Raw genomic sequence first — 19732 nt, forward strand, 5'->3', positions numbered from 1 at the left:
CTTTTTAAATAATCCCCAAAGTTTCATAAAAAAATTCAACCATTTTGCTAGTGTTTCCCCATGTTTCCCAAAAAGTGCGATAAACTATGCGATACAAATGATATATCCCGTGCGATAACCAATACGTATCTGTATTCCAAGGGTGCGATACATTGTGCGATACCGATATTTCGAACACTGCTTCTAACCAAGGAAGGTTTACCTAGTGTTCGCCCAGTTGACATACCTATTGAAGTAAATCATAAGTTGCATGAGAGATAACTAGAAGAAATCGATAATCCAGGCATGTATTGTCAATTAGTGGATTGACTAATTTATCTCAGCTTTATTCATCCAGACATCTCTTGTTCTGTTGGAATTATAAGCCAGTTTATTAAACAACATTGTTAACATCATCTTAAAGCAATCTATCGAATACTTAGTTACTTGAAAGTTGCACCTGGTCATGGTCTTCTCTACTTAAATCATGGTCATTTGAATATCAACAGTTTTTGCGATGATGATTGGGCTAGTTCCTCCTCTGATCGAGACTCCATTACAGGGCATTGCATGTTCATAAGAGCAAATCTGGCTACTTGGAAAAGTAAGAAGCAATCCGTTTTTACTTGCTTTTTTGCCAAGGCTGAATATCGTGCAATGGCACCTGTATCTTGTGAACTACTATGGGTGAAAGCCATTCTTTAAGATATATGATTCACAACTTCCCCATTTCCAATACATTGCGATAATCAAGCGGCCATCAATATTGCATCTAACTCGGTCTTCCACGAACACACAAAGGACATTGAAGTCGACTGCCACTTCATTCGAGAAAAATTAGCTACTAAGCTTCTACATACACCTTTGTTTGTTCAGAAGATCAGTTAGCAGATATCTTCACCAAAGCCACATCGACATTGTGCCTCAAGACCATCGATATCAAGCTCAGCATGAATGATATCCATGCACCGGCTTGAGGGGGAGTGTTAGTGCACACAAACTTGCGTATACTTGTGGTGTACTCATTCCCATACTCCTACTATGTACTATACATAGGATTAGGTTTAGGAGGTTTCCTAATTGTAATTCTTCTCTCTCTTTCAATCTTCCATTGTATTTAGAGAACATCTAATTTTCTATAAATAAAGGTCTAAGGAAGAGAGGGTCATACGAATTTCATCCTTCTCTCCTCCTTTCTTGTCTTCTTCAATCCTCTTAAGTCTCAGAAGTATGGGTACTACTACTACACTGCAACTTGATGTTATGAAGAAAACAAAAAATAAAAAATCGAATAATTCAATCCACCAGCTTGACCTCATGTAAATCAGACCATGCCCAAGAGTAGTCATAGAGAACCAGGTGTTATAAGACTAAGGATGCAATTTAAAGCTACTCTTAGCATTTTCCCACTGATTTCCATATTTCATAAAGGCGGCAGTAGTCATGTGGAAGGATAACAAATCTCAGAAACTAAATTCACGAAATGAGAGTAGAGAAGAAAAGTGCAAGAGCAATCTTCTGTTGAACAACATTTTCAAATTAAAGGCCTCGCATGACAATGACTTGGATATTTTTTCTTCTTCATTCTTCCTTATTGCAGTTAACATGGCACTATCTAGAAAGATCATGCCTATTCTAGCTAATTCGATGATTTATCCTCCAACCATGACGTTGAATGAGAGAACCATCCAATTTAGCTACAAGCTTGACCTAAGTCACCTAACTATAGGCAGTTCTATTGTTAAAATTCATGATGACGATGATCATCATCTAAGCTGTATCCAATGTTCGAAATATCGGTATCGCATTACGTATCGCACCTTTGGGATACAGATACGTATCGGTTATCGCATGGGATATATCGGTTGTATTGCATAATGTATTGTTGTTGTTGGAAACATGGGAAAACATTGGAAATTGGTAGAATTTTTCAATGAAATTTTAGTGATTGTTAAAACATCAATACAGACTTACAAATCAAAACATTACAAAAAACAAGTGAATATAATGGGTTTTCTTTGTATGGGGTCCTAATCTATGCGTTGTCTAACTGAATTGATGCAAGTATATTCAAATTTTGTTCATATAATTTAAATGTAAGAAGACGTGTGGAAACACTAGCAATATATTCAAAAGCAAAAGAAGAATCACTAAATCAGGTTACATACATGTTTAATTTTATGTTTGGACACAAAGATTGCAACCGATTTGCGAGAAATTGGGAAAATTTTATTTTATTTTTCAAATTTTCGCAGCTTGGTCCTTCTACAAATCTCAAAATCAAAGCTCCCAATCCATGATTTTTCATGCAAAACATGAAAAAACATGGATTTGTAACAATTCGACACTGATTTAACATGATTTACAAAAAAAAAAAAAGGATTGAAAATAAAACTTGCTTACTGGATCAAACATGTGGGATATATCGCACTACTTGTGCATTTCGTATCGCACAGGCGGGATACAAGAAATATCGTGGGATATATCGGCCGATATCATCGATATTTAACACACTGGCTGTATCCCAGCTAATTGGGGTCAGCTCATGAATCCTAGTCTGCCATTCCATGTATTGTTAGCATTGGACTTCATAATTACTTAACGCAAATTTTTAGGTGGAAATATTCCAAACCTTCAGCATATTCCACCTCCTAGTAGTGAGTTCCCATCACGTGTATGCTTTGTCTATATACCCTTTACTCTTTATCTCTGCTTTTATTTATTTATTATATAAAACTATCATGGGACCGACATTTTGCTTAGCATGTTGCATAAATTAGTTGCATGCATGCTATTCAAATAAGAGCATGCTAATAATGGTTTTATAGTTTTTCTAGGGAAAATAATTGCATGTCATGGGCAGAAATCAATGTTAGCCTTACCTAATTGTGTCTACCTCTTTGCAAGAAAGGAATGTTATCTAGCTTAATGGAGTATAATTGCACTTCAGCAGGAAATAAATAAAATGATGACCATCTGAAACCTACCTGGAGAAATGAAGTTGCATGAAAGTGCGATTTGAATTGCTGTGTCTTGTTTATCACCAGTCAGCATCCAAAAATTGATCCCTGCCTTTCTAAGTGTCTCAATAGTTTCTGGAACTCCATCCTGTAAAGACAAAATACAGCAGAAAATCGACGAAAATTTAGTATTCAACACCAGTCTGGTGAGAAGTTTTCACATAAGAGCCTTTTCTTGAGATTTCTGTACATAAAACAGCTGAATTCAACTGGATGGTATTGATGCCACTACTGAAAAAAGCTCACCTGCAGACGATCCTCGATTGCAGTGACCCCAAGGATTTCAAGGTCATGCTCCAACCTTTGACAGACCTCAGCTAGTTTCCACTGAAAGAGGGCAAGTTAATGGCATTACATGCAACTCATGCTGACTTGACTTGTCACACAATAACATAAAACAAAAGATTTTCAGGATGCAGTATCCTTTACCTCCCTATCAACCAATGTACTGTTTGCCTCTTTAAACATCAAAGACCATTCTCTATATTCATCTTCATTCAATTCACGCCAAGCCAAACAAAGCGTCCGCAATCCTAATTGAGCATACTGTTCCACAGCTTCAACATGAGTCCTTATTTGCTGTCCTGAAAATAGGATTTTCAGCATTAGCTAATGATCATGGACTTATAAATAATAATAATAATAATAATAATAATAATGATAATAATAATAAACATGACAATGGAGAAGTTAAACTTTCCTAAGCCACGGAGTACCTGAAAGATTTGCAAATAAAGGGATGAATATGTTCAACAGGCCAAAGAAGGTACAACCAATGTTTTCAATATTGCCGATATCGGCTGATATATTGTTTATCGCGGGTCAGCAATCCCATGTGCCTACATAATGTCTCAAATTTTTGGTGTCACCAAAAATATCGCAATTTACCACAATTTATCGCTATTTATCTCAACTTATCACATGCATCGCGATATATCGTGCCAAGCCCTTAAGTAAAATTTCTTGGTGTCACTGATATTGACAAATATCGTCGACACTGTTGGGGAGTCTAGAGTATGAGACACAAAATGCAAAAAAAAAAAAAAAAAAAAAAAAAACCATTTTTTCCATTTTCTGTCTTTCCACCACTAAACACATCTAAACTAAATTTTGGTCCATCCTCTTAAATCATTCTGAAGAAAAATAACATTTTTTAGCCGGAATCAAGATCGAAGCCAATTTTGGGCCTTTTTTTATATCCAATGAGCATTTTCACTTTTCAATCCTTCATTTTTTGTGTAAATCATATTAAATCTATGCCAAATGGTTATAAATGCACAATTCTTCATGTTTTGGAGCTTTGATTTCGAGATTCCGATTTGGGGGAAATTTTGAGAAAAATCGAAAATTCCACAATTTCTCCCAAATTGGTTGCAATCTTATTGTCCAAACACAAAATCAAACATGTATTAGACCTGATCTACTGATTCTAGTTGTTTTGGAGAATTTTGGAAAAAAATAATTAAAAATATTTTTTTGGAAGTTCCACTTCTATTAGCGGTCAATTGGACCCAATTGCAAAGTATTTAGGAGTGTTTGATGAAATCATCATCACATACGCTCTAATTTTGGGATATTGAGGTAGGTGATCTGATTTGGGAGAAATTGAGGAAAAAACAAAAATTTCTAAATTTCTCCCTAAATGGTTACAATCTTAGTGTCCTAACACAAAATGAAATATGCATCAGACTTGACCTACTAATTGTTGTTGTTTTGGAGATTTAAAAATATTTCTTTTCGAAAGTTCTCTTTTATTAGCGGTCAATTGGCCCCAATTTTAGAGCATTGAGGAGTGTATGTTGTTTTTTGGAAATTTTGTTTCATATTTGAATACATAAGTAATTAAAAATGTTAAATTTTTATTTTTTTTCAAAAATTCAATTTGATTGGTTGTTAGATTCCGTTAAGATTTATGGATGTAGTACACTGCATATGCTAACATGTTCTTTCGTAGGTAGAACATGTCAGGAGGAAAAGGGAGGCAAGCTGACATTTGATGGAAGTATGAGGCCCCTATTCCCAATAATTGATTTGGGCCATGATGCAATTTGTGTGACCACGTAATGAAGATTAGAGTAACCCGCTTGAAGGAACATTTAGCAGGAGGGTATCGGAATGTTACAGAGTGCCCAAGATGCCCGAAGGATGTGGGAGCACAAATGAAGTGTTGAAAAAAGGTGTGAAGATTAGAGATGAACGTGTTGCACAGGAGTCTTTATGGGATGAGTGGGGGAGGGACAAGAGAAGCAATGGGAGGCGAATAGGCCCACAGTTGAGGGATCTATGCAAGAGCATGGTGGGGATAGTGGAGCGGGATCTATCTTCAGATCCGATGATGTACAACAGGGGGAGGGGAGGACATAAGAAATTGAAGAAAATGTTTAGTGAAGGGGATGTGAGGAAGAAGGTGGGAAAGTTCATTGATTTTTTTTTTTTTTTAATGATCGCATCCTGCAAATGCAGTAGCAAGCCCACACTTCAAGAAGTACATTGAAGTATAGAGTGGGGGTGAGGGTGTGATGCCACCCACGCCACGTGAGATATTGGGCAAATATTTAGATGAGTACACTAACATGCGGTGTTATGTGGATGGGTTTCGTCAATCGTGGGAGATGAACGGCTGCACTATGATGTGTAACAGGTGGACCAAATTGATGAGGATGTTAGTCATAAATTTTATGGTCTACTGAAAGGGACGGACGGTGTTCTTAAAGTCCACAGATAATAGCACAAGATTTTATTTTATTTTTAAAAAAAAAAACCTCGGTTACATCAATGAGTTAATGCATGATGCCATGAAAGACGTTGGGAGGGAAAACATCATGCATGCAGTTTGTTACGGACAATGGGAGCACATTTATGAAAGCGGAAAATGAGATAATGAAGAAGTACCATATGTATTGGACCCATGCACAACCTATTGCCTAGATCTCATGTTGGAGGCGATAGGGGATGTGCCTTCAATGAAGGCTATTATTACTGATGCACAATTGATCACAAATTTCATCTACAACCACATTTGCTTATTATTTGAGTTGCGCGAGAGGTGTGGTGGGGATATAGTGCGGCTCGAGGCAACACGGTTCGCTACAAATTGCATCGCCCTAAATAACCTCTTATAACATAGGCAAGGGCTATGAGAGTTTTTCAACTCTAGGGATTGCGAATTGGAATGAGAGAAGGAAGAGAGTAGCTTGAAGAATTGAGGAGCTTGTATTGAGCAGTGCCTTCTAGAAACGTGTGCATAGTGTGGTGGGTATTTTGGAGCCCATATATATTGCTGACGACAATGGATAATGAGACATTCATTAATAGGATCCTTATATGTGTCCATGCAGTTAATGAAAGAAGTCGTCAAGGCTAAAGTCCTCAATGCATATAAATGTGTGCATGCAATAATCAATGACTATCGAGAAAGGACCCTTTCGCACCCACTTCATCAGGACGGTAAGTACTTACATGATTAAGTTTTAATTTTCTATACGCTTCAGTAGTTAACTATTTTTTTACATAGCATGTATGGCTATTTTATTGTATTGATATGTGAATATTTGCACTGTTTTGGGTTTTGGCATACTTCTTGAATCCCAAGTACCATTATAGTTGTAGACTCTTTGAAGACAATAGCTTAAAGAGGGTTGGGCATGAGGTATATGAGAAATTATTCTAAAAGGCAACTTGGGTTGTGAGGTTAGCATCTTCTGCACTTACCTTTTCTCCAACTTCAGCAAAACTTCCATACTCACACTTAATGCCGAATCCCATCAACAGATTGTTCAATTTCACGATGCTGTTGGAATGTTTGGGTGCGACACTACACAAAGGGCGAGGAGCCAGATGATGGCACGTGAGTTGCTGTATTAGTTACCTCTTACAACTTAAGTTAGTTTTCATAATTTAGTGGTACATGTGAAACTAAGGAAACAATGATCTATTTCGCAGACAAATGTTGGGCCATGTATGAGAGCGATTGTGAGACTTTGCAGCAATTAGTTGTTTGTGTGTTCGCATAGATGGTGTCCTCCTCACTCTATGAAAGAAATTGGAGCAGCTTCTCGCTCATTCACACAAACAAACACAATAGATTAAATTACAAGAGGCTTCAGAAGCTAGTGTATTGCCACTATAACATGAACCTATAAGAGAAGCTGCTACCAGTGTTTTAAATATTGACGATATCAGCCGATATATCCCACGATATATCTTGTATCCCACCTATGCGATATGAAATGCACTGGTAGTGCTGATATATCCTAGCTATTCGATCCAGTGATCATTTTCGATTTTCGATCTATCTTTTTGTTATAAATCACGTTAAACCAGTGTCAAATGGTTACAAATTTATGATTATTCATATTTTCCTTGAAAAATCATGGATTTTGAACTTTGATTTTGAGATTTAGGGGAGATGAGTCAAGTTGCGGAAAATTGAGAAAAAACAAAATTTCTCAATTTCTGGAAAATCAGTTGCAATCTTTGTATCCAAACACAAAATTAACATGTATGTAACTTGATCTAGAGATTCTTCTTTTGCTTTTGAATGTATTGCTTGTGTTTCCATACATTTCTTATGTTTATAAATTATATGAATAGACTTTGAATAGACTTGCAAAAAGCACATATATCAGGACCCCATATAAAGGAAACCCTCATTATGTGCAAATTTTTTTGTAATGTTTTGATTTCAAAGTGTGTATTGATGTCCTTTCAACAATCCTTGAAGTTTCACTAAAAAATTCAACTAATTTCCCAATGTTCCCATGTTTCCCAACAACAACGATACATTGCGCGATACAACCGATACATCCTATGCAATAACCGATATGTATCCGTATCCCAAGGGTGTGATACATTACGCGATAACGATATTTGAATCATTGGCTGCTACACACGGAAGGAAGAAGAAAAGCACAGGACTCATTCGACTTAATGTCGATCGGTCAACATGCATATGCTAACAATGATATAGAGGACCCACTCTATGAGTAGGTGAAGTCAAATGACTAGGGCACTTTAGATGGGCGACCAAAGCCGCATGTTGTGGAGGCAGCATCATAGGGGATTGATGTTAACACTTATGTACATCAAGATGGATCTCTTGTCGAAGCTGTTGAATCATTAACGAGGAGTGCAAAGGGCAACCTATGGCAGTCACTATCACATGGGACACGTGGTGTCAGACCTTATTCGACACTCAAAGCAAGACAAAGCGTGCAGGTGATGGGTCTGATGACGATGATGGTGGTGGTGGTGGTGGTGGTGATGATGATGATGACATCAATGGCGACAATAGCGACGATGGTGATGGTGGCACGCTAACAAAGAGACTCATTCTAGGAGTCAATCTTGGAGGCCTCTTTGCCTGTTCATTAGGGAGAGGGAATTAATCATGCCACCCAGGACACTGACCGTAGTTATCACTAGAAGAACCATGGCCTCACCTTGTCATTAATAAAGCATAAGAAGCTACTAAAGAAGAAGCATACCCAGAAGCTAAGAAATTTCGAGAAGTTATTGGTAGGGTTATTGAGGGACACAGGTGTTCGTGAGAAGCAGTGTGGCTCTAGTTCTGGATCATGGATGAGGGAGGGTACCTCGAGTTCTATGCCACAATATGAAAATGGATCACAGACACAAAAGGGTAGCTCGAGTTTTGTGCCACCATATGGATATGGTACGTACATGGTGGATATGTGGTGGGCAATTCCATCAATTACGGCATATCGTATTTCAACTACGGTCTAGAGTTCACTTCTGTATACGGGCGGGGATATCTACAGTCTGGAGATGGGAAGCAGTACGGATATTTAGGAGCTACATATGTATCCACCCTAAATCCATATCAACCACAGACTATGTCAGTTACGCAGTACCCATTGATGGGCATACTGGTTCAATTTAGAGAGGATGAGTACCATCGTTATGTCAAAGAGTATCTTCAGTGGTACCATTCTACTATGACCTGGGAACAATACCGTCAGTTTGTGAAGCAGTACTATTCCCAACCCCATCAAGATAGAGATGATTTTGAGTCACCGCACAACTCAATGTGGGTCTGAGCCACAACCACACAGATCATTTATAGGTATATTTCTAAATTTCTACTTCTTTTCCTTTTAAATGTATTGATTGTGTTTCCATAAATGTATTCTTATATTTTTGAATTGTATGAATTAACTTTGAATATAATTACATCATTTCAATTAGATAGCACATAGATTAGGACCTTATTGATGAGAGCTTCCAACCATTTCGAGTGTACAGAAGGAGGAGATTGGCCCAGCCTTCGCTTTGGGTTAATGACTTGTACATAAGCCACACTGAGGCCTTGAAGACCCCACATGCATGATCATGCATCTTCGAAGACCTTACACTAGGAAGATGCATGCGAGCTACTTAGTTGAGAAGTCTTGACCATTGGATCGCAAGAATATGACGATCGGACCGTTGGATTGTGTGGATCCTTCGATCGGACAGTTGGTTCATTGTGATCCTTGATCACTGTGATCGTGAGTATTTAGATTAGCATATTTTATATTTTTGTTAATTATTCATAACTTAGGATTAATAGGTTTATGTTTTATGGCATCATAGGACAAGTGAGACATTTTTATTCAATTGAGTGTTTTTCTTACGAAATCTTTCTTAAGAGCGTCTTTTTGTAAAAATATCCTTTTGAGACTATAAAGGGGGGACGTCCGGCCCTAGCGCTTAGAAAAAGGAATGAAAATCTCTCTTTTGTTTAGAAAAAGAATCTTCTCTCATGTGAAGTAAGATCCTATTGTGAAAAGAGGTTATTTTGGTGTGAATCCAGGGGTGTGAAGCCCATTATCTTATTCTATTCTCTCATTATCTACAATCGATGTATTTTCTTCTACTTTCTCCTTCTCCACCTCTCTTAATCCCTCTTTACATCTCTCTACATCTTCTTCTTTCTTTCGTTCTCAACCAAAACTCATCCCCATCACATCCAAAACTCACCTGAACCTAACCTATTTACACCATACGATCATATGGACCAAACCCTAGACCGTACGTCCATACGGGTGTAACCATACGACCATCCATATGGCCAGCCCTCCCTCTCTCTCTCTCTTAAGCCTTGCTCCTTTTTCTCTTTAAGATCCCTAGTCCTAAGCCTAAAACCCTAACCCAATTTCCTAGTTCTCAAAACCCTACTTCCCCACAAATCCTAATTCCTAAATCCCCAAATCCCTAATCCTAAACCCCTAAATCCCCAAATCTGAAAACCTAAACTTATTTCCCCAATTTCCTAACCCTTGAATTGCACTAAATCTGCCATTTGAACTTGAACTATGCCTATGCCAAGTGTGAGAATTCCAATCTCTCATGGGACCTAAGGTTTTCATGTTGCCTTTTTATACTTGTGTGGGATTGTGATTTTATCATAAATTTGAATTTTATTGCCTTCTTGGTACTCTTTAAATCATGGTTGGACAGCATGTTATTATATTTGATTTACTGTGATTAATTTGTTAATAATCTCCCGCATCCAAGTAGTTAAATCACATGTCCAACATAAAATTTTGGTATCAAAGCTTAGGGTTAGTGCATTCACCACAGTTAGGACCTTGTTAGTGCATTCATTGCATATAGAGTCTAGGTTTACATATTCCAGCATCTAGGTTAGCCACTTTTCTTTTGTCATAACATAGTACTTAAAGAGTCTTAAGTCTTAGGCCCCTTAATTTGTCCCTTCTTCATACCCACGCATTCTGGGCGAGGTTTTGGTGTTCACCCTACCACCATGAGCCCAGATCAGATTCTCAAGACTCTTCATGCCATAGCTAGACGACTAGAGGCCCTTGAGGCTCAAAGCAGAACCGGCAACAACCAACTGACAGCGACTAATAATCATATGACTCAATTAGAGACTTCCCTTCAGGCAAACCCTGATAATGGGGAAGATGGGTAGTCTCAAGTGGGAGATGCAGAGGTAGTTCGCATGGGAGGTCCTGTTGGAGGACGTGGAAGAGGTCGTGGCCGAGGTGTTGGCCATAATGGGTGCATATCCAGCCACCCCTTGTAGAGCATCACAATTGTTACCATGCAAATGAGCGCATTTTGAAAAATGTCAAGATCGAGGCTCCTAACTTTGATGGTCGTTTGGACCCAAAGGATTTCCTCGATTGGCTTGCGGACATGGACCACTACTTTGAGTGGTTTGAGATGTTTGATCACCGTCATAGGAGGCTCGCCAAGATAAAGTTGGTGGGCTAGTCTAAATTGTTTTGGACCAATCTTGAGCGCAACTTAGAAAGGTCTATATAAGACCTGATCGTAAATTGGGTCGAGATGAAGGAAGCGCTGAAGGAAAAATATCTTCCTCTCTCATATTGCCAGAAATTATTGGATCAATGGCAATCCCTTCGCCAAGGAACAATGCCCGTGACAGATTACATCTCCAAATTTGAAGAATACATGATGCGACGTAACGTCGAGGAGGACCCACTGGTGACTCTTTCTCATTTTAGGATGGGCCTCTGATCTAATATTCAACACGAGTTGCTCTCTCACGATGTTGGCACCCTTAAGCATGCTTATCAATTGGTGCAAGAACTTAAGCATTACTTAAAACCGTAGTTTGGGAGATGGATTGATTCTCATGAGTCCAATATTAAGACTATTCCCAGGGAACTAAGTCTAACTTTGGGAGTCAACCCAAACCCTTGGTTGGCACTCAAAGCAACCAAAAAGACCTTAAGGGTAAATGAGTCACCAGTACCGATTCGTGAGGAGGCAAACCCAGGCAGTGCTATAATTGCCACTAATATGGCCATTTCGCTTATGAGTGTCCCACTAAATAGTGACCCAAGGCCCTCGTGACTGAAGACCATGAGGAAGATGGAGATGACCTGGGTAACTGTGAAGAATATCACCCTGTAATTGGTGCTAGTGATGAAGAAGAAGAGGAGACCATACTATTTGCAGTTATCAGGTGCGCATTAGTTCAGGCTAAGAGAATTGATGATTGGCTCAAGAATACCATTTTTTATACTTACGCCAAATGTGGTGAGAAAAATTGCAAAGTAATCGCTGATAGTGGCAGTTGTACAAATGTGGTCTCTGAAAGCACCATTTCTCGTTTGGGCCCGAAGCCCAGTCCTCACCCTCAGTCCTATAAAGTTTCATGGGTTGATGCATCCTCTATGCTAGCATTATCTTATTCCTATCCAGTTCGCATCTTATAAAGACTTGTTGTGGAGTGATGTTTTGCCTATGAATGTAGGCCACATCATCTTGGGAAGACCTTGGCTCTTTGATCGTGATGTAACAATATTCGGCCGTTTGAATGTTTGTTCCTTCCTTCATGAGGACAAGAGGATAAAGTTAAATCCCCTTCCACCAAAGAGCACCCTAGAAGTTAAGGAGGACGTCAAAAATGGTGGACAAAAGGATGAGAGGAAATCGCAGCCTAAGTCTCTCCACATATTAAACACTAGTGAGTTTGAGCGGGAGACTAAGGCAGATTCGATGGTGTATGCCCTCGTGGCTAAAGAGGCTATACCTGAGGTTAGAGTAGAGTTGTCACCCAAGGTGAGTTCAGTACTAGAGGAGTTTAGTGATGTTTTTCTTGAGGATATATCAGATGCGCTTCCAGCCATGAGGTATATTCGACATGCCATTGATCTTGTCCATGGGTCGATCTACCAAACATTCCTCATTATCGAATGAACCCTACAAAGCATGTAGAGTTGAAGAAGCAGGTAGATGAGATCATTAGGAAGGGTTTCATTCAAGATAGTTTTTCGTGTTCCGTTCAAGCGCTTCTCACAACTAAGAAAGATGGCACTTGGCGCATGTGTGTGGACAGTCGGGTCATTAACAAAATCACAATCAAGTATCGGTTTCCCATACCGCGACTTGATGATATATTAGACATGATGGCAGATGCCATGATTTTCTCAAAGATAGACCTCAAGAGTGGGTATCACCATGTACGTATTCACTCAGGGGATGAATGGAAAACAACATTTAAAACGAAAGATGGGCTCTACGACTGATTGGTCATGCCTTCTGGTTTGACTAATGCTCTGAGTACTTTCATATGTGTGATAACCCAAGTGTTAAGGCCCTTCATAGGGAAGTTCTTGGTGTACTTTGACAATATCCTCATCTATAGTACATCCAAAGAACTAACCTCCACCATCTGAGGCAAGTTTGTGGGATCCTTAGGGAAGAGAAGCTATATGCAAACTTTAAGAAGTGTTTGTTCATGTTAGATAGAGTCATCTTCTTAGGTTTCATAGTTTCATTAGATGGGATGTCTGCGGGTCTTGAGAAAATCAAGGCCATTGTGAGTTGTACTGAATCGCGGAACATTCATGAGGTACTTTGCTTTCACGGCTTGTCTACCTTGTATAGGTGGTTCATCAGAGGCTTTAGTTCAATTATGATCCCCATCACAGATTGCATAAAGAAAGGGGAGTTCAAATGGACTAACACTGCGTTAAAAGCGTTTAAGGAGATCAAGGGCAAGATGATAGAGGCTCTTGTCATGCACCTTCCTAACTTTTTTATAATCTTCGAGGTTGCTTATGACGCCTCTGGGTTAGGTATTTGTGGAGTACTTAGCCAGGAGGGACATCCTGTTGGTTGTTGCTTTCTTTAGTGAAAAGTTGAATGAAGCAAAGCAATGGTACTCTACTTATGACAAGGAATTATATGCGGTAGTCCAGTCCTTATGTCCCTGGCGACATTATTTACTACCGCAAGAGTTCGACTTATTCTCAAACCACAAGGCCTTATGTTATATTAACTCCCAAAAGAAATTAAACCCAAGGCATGCCAAGTGGATTGAGTTTCTTTAAGAGTATTCATTTGTTCTGAAACATATGGCTGGGGTTGAGAACAACTAGCTAACGCCCTTAGCCATAGAGTGATGTTACTTCAGTTTATGAGAGTTGAAGTCATTGGATTCAAGAGTTTGAAGGACAAATATCCCACGTGTCCAGACTTCAGGAAAGTATGTATGCCACTTTTGGATGGTCAGAGGAATGATAGTGGGTTTGTCCCGATCGATAGCTTTCTATTCAAATGAGACAAGACTTTGCGTTCCCTGCACATCCCTATGGGATTTCCTTATTTGGGAGCTTCACGCCGGTGGAGTAGCCGGTCATTTTGGTTGTGACAAGACTATTGCCCTTGTAGATAACATGTTTTATTAGCCAAGTCTTAGGCGAGATGTAGCCAAAATTATAGGGCAATGTCGAACATGTCAGCTGGCGGAAGAAGTAGAACATGGGTTTATATACAGTTTTTCCAGTGCCACACGCTCCGTGGCAAAATCTCAATATGGACTTTGTGCTTTGGCTTCCCAAGATAATCAAGAAGCACAATTCCATTTTCATGGTAGTGGACTGTTTTTCTAAAATGGCCAATTTCCTACCATGCTCTAATAAGTCGTCCGATGCCTCCAACATCGCGAAGCTATTCTTTGCGAAGATGGTTCGTTTACATGGTTTGTCGAAAACCATCATGTCTGATAGGGATGTTAGGTTTATGAGTTATTTTCGGAAGACACTTTGACATATAATGGGCACGAGATTACAATTTTCATCGGCATACCATCCTCATACTGACGGTTAGATAGAAATGGTCAATAGGAGTTTAGGGAACATATTATGATGTCTTGTGGGTGACCATACCATGACTTGGGATGCAGTATTACCTGTAGTCGAGTTTGCATATAACAGTTCAATTAATAGGTTAATAGGCATAAGTCCATTTGAAGTTGTGTCTGGTTATAAGCTTAGAAAACCTATAGACCTTATTCCCATGTCAGTCTCCCATAGGTCATCAGAGTATGTAGAAGCATTTGCATGCCACATTCATGACTTCCACACAGAGATTAGAAAACAGATTAAGTAATGAAAAATATAAGAAATTTGTTGACTCTCACCGTAGATTCAAAGAATATCAGGTAGGTGATAAAGCGATGATAAGGATAAGACCTAAAAGGTTTCCACAGGGAATCTTCAAAAAATTACAAGCCCGCAATGTTGGACTATATGAGATTTTGAAACGTTTAGCTCACAATGTGTACTTGGTAGATCTTCCACCTAGTATGGGCATTAGTGTTACATTCAATGTGGAAGATCTAGTGCCTTTCCAAGACCCCTCTCTTGACCTAGATGATGACATACCCGACTTCTCCCATCACCCATGGACCTTACCTAACGCTTCTTCTCATCATTTTCCACCTTTACCATCCATACCTATGAGCAGAGAGGAGATGGAGGATATTTTGGACGAGTAGGTGATCTCCACTCAACATCGGGGCTTTTAGAAATATTTAGTCAAGTGGAACATCGAGTAGTATTAGATTGCACGTGAATCACAGATGTGAATCTTCAGCGACTTGACTTGGATCTTCTGGAGCAGCATCGTAGCTTTATTTCGCCAGAGGCGAAATCTTCTCAGTCAAGGAGAGTTGATGAGGACATCCGACCATTTAGAGTGTACTAGAGGAGGAGGAGATCAGCCCAGCCTTGGCTTTGGCTTTATGAGTTGTACATGGGCCCAGGTGGACCGCACTGAGCCCTTAAAGACCCCACATGCATGATCGTGCATCTTCAAAGACCCTACATTAAGAAGATGCATGTGGACTGCTTAGTTGAGGAGTCTTGACCGTTGGATTGTAAGGATACGACCATCGGGCCATTGGATTGTGTGGATCCTTCGATCGGGTGGTTAGATCATTGTGATCCTTGATCATTGTGATCATGAGTGCTTGGATATGCATATTGTATATTTTTGTTGATTATTCATTACTTAAGATTAGTGGGTTTATGTTTTATGGCGTCACAGGACAAGTGAGACATTTTTATTTGAGGGTTTTTTTTTTAAAGAAATCTTTCTTGAGAGCATCTTTTTGTAAATAAAGACCTTTTTGAGACAATAAAAGGGGACGTTCAGCCCTAGCCCTTAGAAAATGGAATGAAAAGCTCTCTTTTGCTTACAAAAAGCATGTTCTCTCATGTGAAGTGAGATCCCCTTGTGAAAACATGTTATTTTGGTGTGAATCTAAGGGTGTAAAGCCCATTATCTTTTTTTTTTTTTCTCTCTCTCATTATCTACAATCAAGGTATTTTCTACTTTATCCTTCTCCATCTCTCTCAATCCCTCTTTACTTCTATCTACCTCTTCTTCTTTCTTTTGTTCTCAACCAAAACCCACCCAAACCTAACCTATTCACACCATATGACCGTACAGACCAAACCCTAGACCATATGTCCTTATGGGTGTCACCATACGGCTGTCCGTGCGACCAGCCCTCCCTCTCTCTCTTAATACTTGCTCATTTTCCTATTTACGATCCCTTGTCCTAAGCTTAAAACCCTAACTCAAATTCCTAATCCTCAAAACCTTACTTCACCACAAACCCTAATTCCTAAATCCCCAAATCCCTAACCCTAAATTCCCATATCTGAAAACCTAAACTTATTTCCCCAATTTCCTAACCCTTGAATTGTGCCAAATCTGCACTTTGAACTTGAACTATGCCTATGCTAAGTGTGTGAGTTCCAATCTCTCATGGGACCTAAGGTTTTTATGTTTATATAACTCATACTAGAGTGAGATTGTGATTTTATTATAAATCTGAATTTTATTGCCTTATTGGTACTCTTTAGATCATGGTTGGACAACATGTTATCATATTTGATTTACTGTGATTAATCTGTTAATAATCTCCCCCATCCAAGTAGTTAAATCACATGCCCTGCATAACCTATATAAAGGAAACCTATTATGGGCGCTTGTTTTTTTTTTTTTTGGTGATGTTATGATTTAAAAGTGTGTATTGATGTCTTTTTTAACAATCCCTGAAGTTTCATTGAAAAATTCGACTAATTTCCCAATGTTTCCCCATGTTTCCTAAAAACAACGATAAATTATCCGATACAACCGATATATCCCATGCGATAACTGATACGCATCTGTATCCCAACGGTGCAATACATAACGCAATAACAACATGGAAAACATTGGGTACAACAACCTAGAAGACAATGGAAAATATAAAGTTTAAGCAGTAAAGAACTAAGGAAAAAAGATACAAGTTGGGGACAGATGTGACATGCCATGACATCATCATTTTTTGCCCAATTGGCAGACTGTCATCCTGAGGGTGCAGTTAGTGCCTCTCTTATTGTCATTGATAGGAGATAGATCGGTTTTTCTCCATTTGTCCAGTTGTATGCTCGTATTGTGAGTAACCTGCTGCAGCGTTTCTGGTATTTCTTTCTTTAAAAAAATAAAAAATAAAATTTCTAAGCTACTAAAAAAAAATCACATTTTGCCTGAACAATATAAGCAATATACGAGAAATACATCTCTTGCAATTTTATAATGGAAAAAGAGGACATAGGTTCATTACAGAAAAGAATATGCTTATTAGGTACACATTCGTATATGCATGCACACATGAATGTCAAAAGATGTTCTCCTTTCAAAGAACAGTTTACATATTCACTTTCAATACAATCATCTAGTGATTCAATCACAACAAAACAGATATGAATACCAGAGGATGCGTTAGGAAGAACTGCTTCATCTGCCCCTTTCGTCAAAAGGATGATATCTCGATTCTGGCAATCTCGGACAATCACTGACATCCTTTTTCGATCAGAAGTGAATTCTAAAGTATCCAGTATCTCATATTGAAGGATTGAGGCATTGAAATTGACTTCTGCAAAATAAAGAGTAAGAAAAAATTAGCTCATCTTGTCCACTGTTACAGTTCCATCTCAGAGAACTGAAAGAGAAATATCCTGAAATGAAATGGTTGCCAAGGAATGAATCATACCAAGAATATTCCCATTTTTATTGAAGAGAACCATGTGCAAGTGAGCAGCAGCATGAACAAGAGCATCCTCATCCTGGGATTGTGCCTTGTAAGAGATTGTTCCCTTTTTGCTACATATTATGAAAAGTTAAATGAGATCAGAACATCTATCAAAACTGTGTCATTAGGACCAGCTGCAAATACAGAAAAAACTACAATAACGGTATTATACTAGCCTTTTAAGAGGTATAACTGTATTGCATACAGCCATAACTGTAAGGAATCTAATAACATCAGGTCTTTTGCTACCAATAGCATCGAGCAGTTCCATGTCTGGCTAGAAGAAAGAATTTTTGTCAGATCTGGCAGCAAATGTTATATGGTTTACAGTCTATGACTGCATTTGGAGCAAAAGTGCATTTGAGTTGCAATTAGTTAGTGGAAATGGCAGAAGTTAATAACATTTCCTAGTATTTATAATAAGGAATTAGCCCCCAAATTGCAGTTGTTGCTTCTTTTTTTTTTTTCCTTTCAAGTCCAACTTGAAAGTAACATATTTGCAATTTGGAGCCCAAACCCTCAAAATGAATGCTCAGCGAGGAAATTACAATTTGGTTATTCCTATGCTATTAGACCAATAATTGCAATTCAACTTGATAGTGCATACAAATGCAGCCTATAAAAAAGGAGAGCCAGTCAGTTTACTCATTGGTACTAAGAATAAACCCTAAAGAGCATAGAAAGCAGTCATGCATATGATTAGCCTCAAATCAATATAATAAACTTGTGGTTCACAAAAATAAATAAATAAATAAAAGAAATGTATTGGTGCAAGGTCAAGCAACATACACATACAAATCCCAAATCACACATGAAATGACTATATATGTAGGATGAAAATTCTTCAAGTATCACAGTATAGAGCAGTACTAAATTCTTTGATCAAGCAATCATCACATTTTAAAGCTCACACCAAAAAACCCATGAACCATGTGTCTTTGCATGAAGAAAGGAAAGATACAATGAAATATGAATGAAAGAGAACTTGTAGGCATTTTGTAGATGACTGCAGATAGTTCCAGCCAGACTTCACATGATGTATAAGCCTTCATGTAGATACCAAAACTGGCTTCTCATGCTAAGAAATAAACCAGAAGAGACTTATACTAAATACCAGCATGCCTAAGCAGTGATTTATTGATTCTTTATATTGTTGTTGTGTATCCTTCCACAACACTCCTACAGAACAAAGGCCAGGGTTCCTACCATACACTAGCCAAATCACTATAATTATAAAATGTCCCTCATATACAGCATAGTTTCCACCAGAATTGCAATAAATTTAAAAAATTATCATGCATACGAGGTTTTCAACAATTCAAGTACAAGAAGGAGAAGAAAATTAGCTAACGAACTACATAGATAACAAAACACACAAAATATCATGAAACAAGAATAGGAAAACAAACCTTTCAGGGCATCTCCACTTTCGTTTCCATAGAAAGTACCATTGATGCAACATCGCCGGAAGATCATTCTATTCTCTGTTAGGGTCCCAGTTTTATCAGTCAAAATGTACTCAACTTGTCCTAAATCCTCGCTGATTGCAGTGCTGTGGGGGGAAAAACACATCTTAACCTCAAGAATATGAAAGAAAATTTGCACTGTTAGCGTCTGCAAATGCACAGGCTTCACTTTCTTACTTTGTCGCATGGGAAGGTGTATTGGTGTCATGATCATACATCTCCTCATCCCAATCAATGAACTTTGCATATAAACTCTTCATAAGATCTAGAGATACCTGCCATAGATATGGACTATTCTTAAAAATCAAGGGAAGCTGACAGTGAAAATGGAATGTATACAGACCTTTCAAACAACAAATGGCTTAATGATTATAAGATTTTTTTTAAATAGTGATGGA

At 38.5% G+C, this 19732-nt stretch overlaps 1 protein-coding gene across 17 annotated transcripts in view; it reads right to left on the reverse strand.

The window, feature by feature from the left end:
- Positions 1–19732, reverse strand: part of LOC131221121 (phospholipid-transporting ATPase 2-like) — a 123217-nt gene that overhangs the window by 49812 nt on the left and 53673 nt on the right. For all 17 annotated transcript variants that reach the window (XR_009159010.1, XR_009159012.1, XR_009159009.1 and 14 more), the window contains 8 exons: positions 19512–19609; positions 19278–19420; positions 18045–18141; positions 17830–17939; positions 17548–17712; positions 3429–3583; positions 3246–3326; positions 2967–3087 (listed from right to left, as the gene is read on the reverse strand). Coding sequence is in view for 13 of the 17 variants with exons in the window: in XM_058216250.1 (XP_058072233.1) it covers positions 2967–3087; positions 3246–3326; positions 3429–3583; positions 17548–17712; positions 17830–17939; positions 18045–18141; positions 19278–19420; positions 19512–19609 (970 nt within the window). In the remaining 4 variants the exon portion in view is untranslated. The remainder of the gene's footprint in view (positions 1–2966; positions 3088–3245; positions 3327–3428; positions 3584–17547; positions 17713–17829; positions 17940–18044; positions 18142–19277; positions 19421–19511; positions 19610–19732) is intronic.

This window comes from Magnolia sinica, chromosome 12 (genome assembly GCF_029962835.1).
Source record: "Magnolia sinica isolate HGM2019 chromosome 12, MsV1, whole genome shotgun sequence".
Lineage (NCBI taxonomy): Eukaryota > Viridiplantae > Streptophyta > Magnoliopsida > Magnoliales > Magnoliaceae > Magnolia > Magnolia sinica.